The sequence below is a fragment of the Clinocottus analis genome, unplaced genomic scaffold (genome assembly GCF_023055335.1).
Source record: "Clinocottus analis isolate CAN_PGR_092001 unplaced genomic scaffold, fCliAna1.0.p SCAF_6, whole genome shotgun sequence".
NCBI classification, from domain to species: domain Eukaryota; kingdom Metazoa; phylum Chordata; class Actinopteri; order Perciformes; family Cottidae; genus Clinocottus; species Clinocottus analis.
The window spans coordinates 22,590,719-22,592,815 of NW_027176218.1; the positions used below are offsets into that span (position 1 = coordinate 22,590,719).

Genomic DNA, 2,097 nt, shown 5'->3' on the forward strand with positions numbered 1-2,097 from the left:
AATGTTTTTAATTTACTTTGTCTTCACTTCTCCTTGCAAATATTCAAGTACATGGATTCGCAGATCCAGGAGACACAATCAGTGGCAAATACTTTCATAACATCATGATGTTCCTGTTTAATTACCCCAAATGATTCCACTTAACCCCAAAAGCTTCTCCCCCACCAGGCTAAGACACATGGACCTCTTGTAAACATGATGCAAATCAATCTTTGCTTTTTGATTACAAAAAAGTAATCTGGTAGAAAAATATCTTTTCTTTTATAGGTATGTCTCTTCTTAGGAATATTTACACTGAGTACCTCACAGTATAATCTGATTTTAAAAAGTACATACTGTAAAATAAAGACAAAAAGGGAGAGGTCTCAACGGGGGTAAAAGGCCTTTGGTTTTCATGAAAAATACGAAAACAACGACAAAAAAGAAAAAGGAAAAAGTCCATTCGTTGTCCGGTGGTTTGTCTCAGACTGCGGGACACCAAAGGTCCGCGGGTTGGAAAGAGTTCATTCTTCAAAAAGTTCTGAACAAAGAAAAGAAACGGAGAAAAGACAGCGGCTACAATCAGGCGTCGCTCCTGGGGACGGCGGAGCCGCACAGCCTCCGCCTGGCAAAGTATCCCAAGACGATGAGCAGCATCTCCGAGGTGCTGCTGAGGGCCACGATGAACGGCGCCTGGGACGCAAAGTCGGCCTCGGCCCGGCGGAAGGACAGCTGCATGACGGCGAGCGCCAGCAGGCTGTTCTGGACGCCCACCTCGATGCTGACCGTCTTCCTCAGCGGCGGGGCCAGGCCCGCCAGCTTGGCCAGGACGGCGCCGACCACCAGGCCCAGCAAAGGCACCGTGACCCCGACCGCCACGATCTGGGGCCGGACGTTGGCGAGGATGGACGCGCCCATCTGGTAGGCCATGAAGATGCCGCCGACGATGAGCGCGAAGCTGAAGGGCCGGATGAGCGCCAGCAGGACGCGCGTGAGGGCGGGCAGCCGCAGCTTGACCAGCATGCCCAGCGAGATGGGGATGGCGATGAACAGGAGCGTGCCCAGGATCTTCACGAACGGCACGTGCAGGGCGGCGTGCACGCCCAGAAGCCGACCGTACAGGGCCGACGACAGGGGCATGGCCGCCGCCGCCACCACCGTGGAGACCAGGGTCATGGAGATGGCCAAGGTGACGTCGCCCCCGAGCAGCAGGCTGTACAGGTAGCCGCCGCCGCCGCCCGGCGCCGAGCAGGTGATCACCAGGCCCAGGGACAGCGCTTTGGGGAGCGAGGCCAGCCGGGACACGCAGTAGGCATACAGTGGCATCACCAGGAACTGACCCAGCACCCCGAGGAGCAGGGGCACCGGGCTCTTCAGGAGGCTCCGCAGCACCTCCACCTCCACCTTGCACCCGAACGCACACTTGTTGACGAAGATGAGGGGCAGCAGGGCGAACAGCACCGGGTTCTCAGAGAAATGGGACAGGCCGCCGGACTGCACGAGCCGGGCAGCCGGGTCGTCGCTGCTGGGCGCCACCCTGATGTAGTAATCCGTGATCTCTTCGATCAGAACCGGCACAGAGTCCCGGTCCAGCTCCAGCAGCTGGATCTGCAGCTGGGCCCTGCCCGGGAACCCGGAGCGGATGCTGATGACGTAGCTCTGGGCCGCGTGGCCGCTGTCCGTCACGTTGAGGATGGAGAGGACCTCCGGGTCCAGGGAGCGGACCGTCACCGTCTGCTTCCGGCTCCCCGCGGCGGCGCTCCGGTACTGGCTGGCGATCACAATCACGCCGTTGGTGTTTTCAGGAAACTCGAATTCCCGCGACGAGCCGTCCCCGATGGTGATGTACCTGCCGCTGCCGGCCGTCAGGTTGGTGTCGTTGCTGCTGCTGCCGTCGACGGTGAGGTTCCCGGTGGCCCACGCCCGGTCCGCTCCGCCGGTGATAAGGAAGAGACAACAGAATGGAAGGAGCGTCCTCATCTTACTGACGGACAAGGAGGGGGGGGGGGCGGAGGCGCTTCTTCCCCCGCGAGCAGGCCTCCCCAGACGGCTACACCGCCGCCCTGCTACACCCGGACGGTGAACTTCTCATTCTAGTCTCTGGTACAGAACAACAGC

At 59.2% G+C, this 2,097-nt stretch overlaps 1 protein-coding gene across 1 annotated transcript in view; it reads right to left on the reverse strand.

Annotated features, from left to right (window-relative positions):
• The window catches only part of slc10a3 (solute carrier family 10 member 3), a 2,409-nt gene continuing 312 nt past the window's right edge, over positions 1-2,097 (reverse strand). The window contains exon 1 of the mRNA XM_068603133.1: positions 1-2,097. This exon is cut by the window's right edge and continues 312 nt beyond it. Within this exon, the coding sequence (XP_068459234.1) occupies positions 562-1,959 (1,398 nt within the window). The 5' untranslated portion in view covers positions 1,960-2,097 and the 3' untranslated portion in view covers positions 1-561.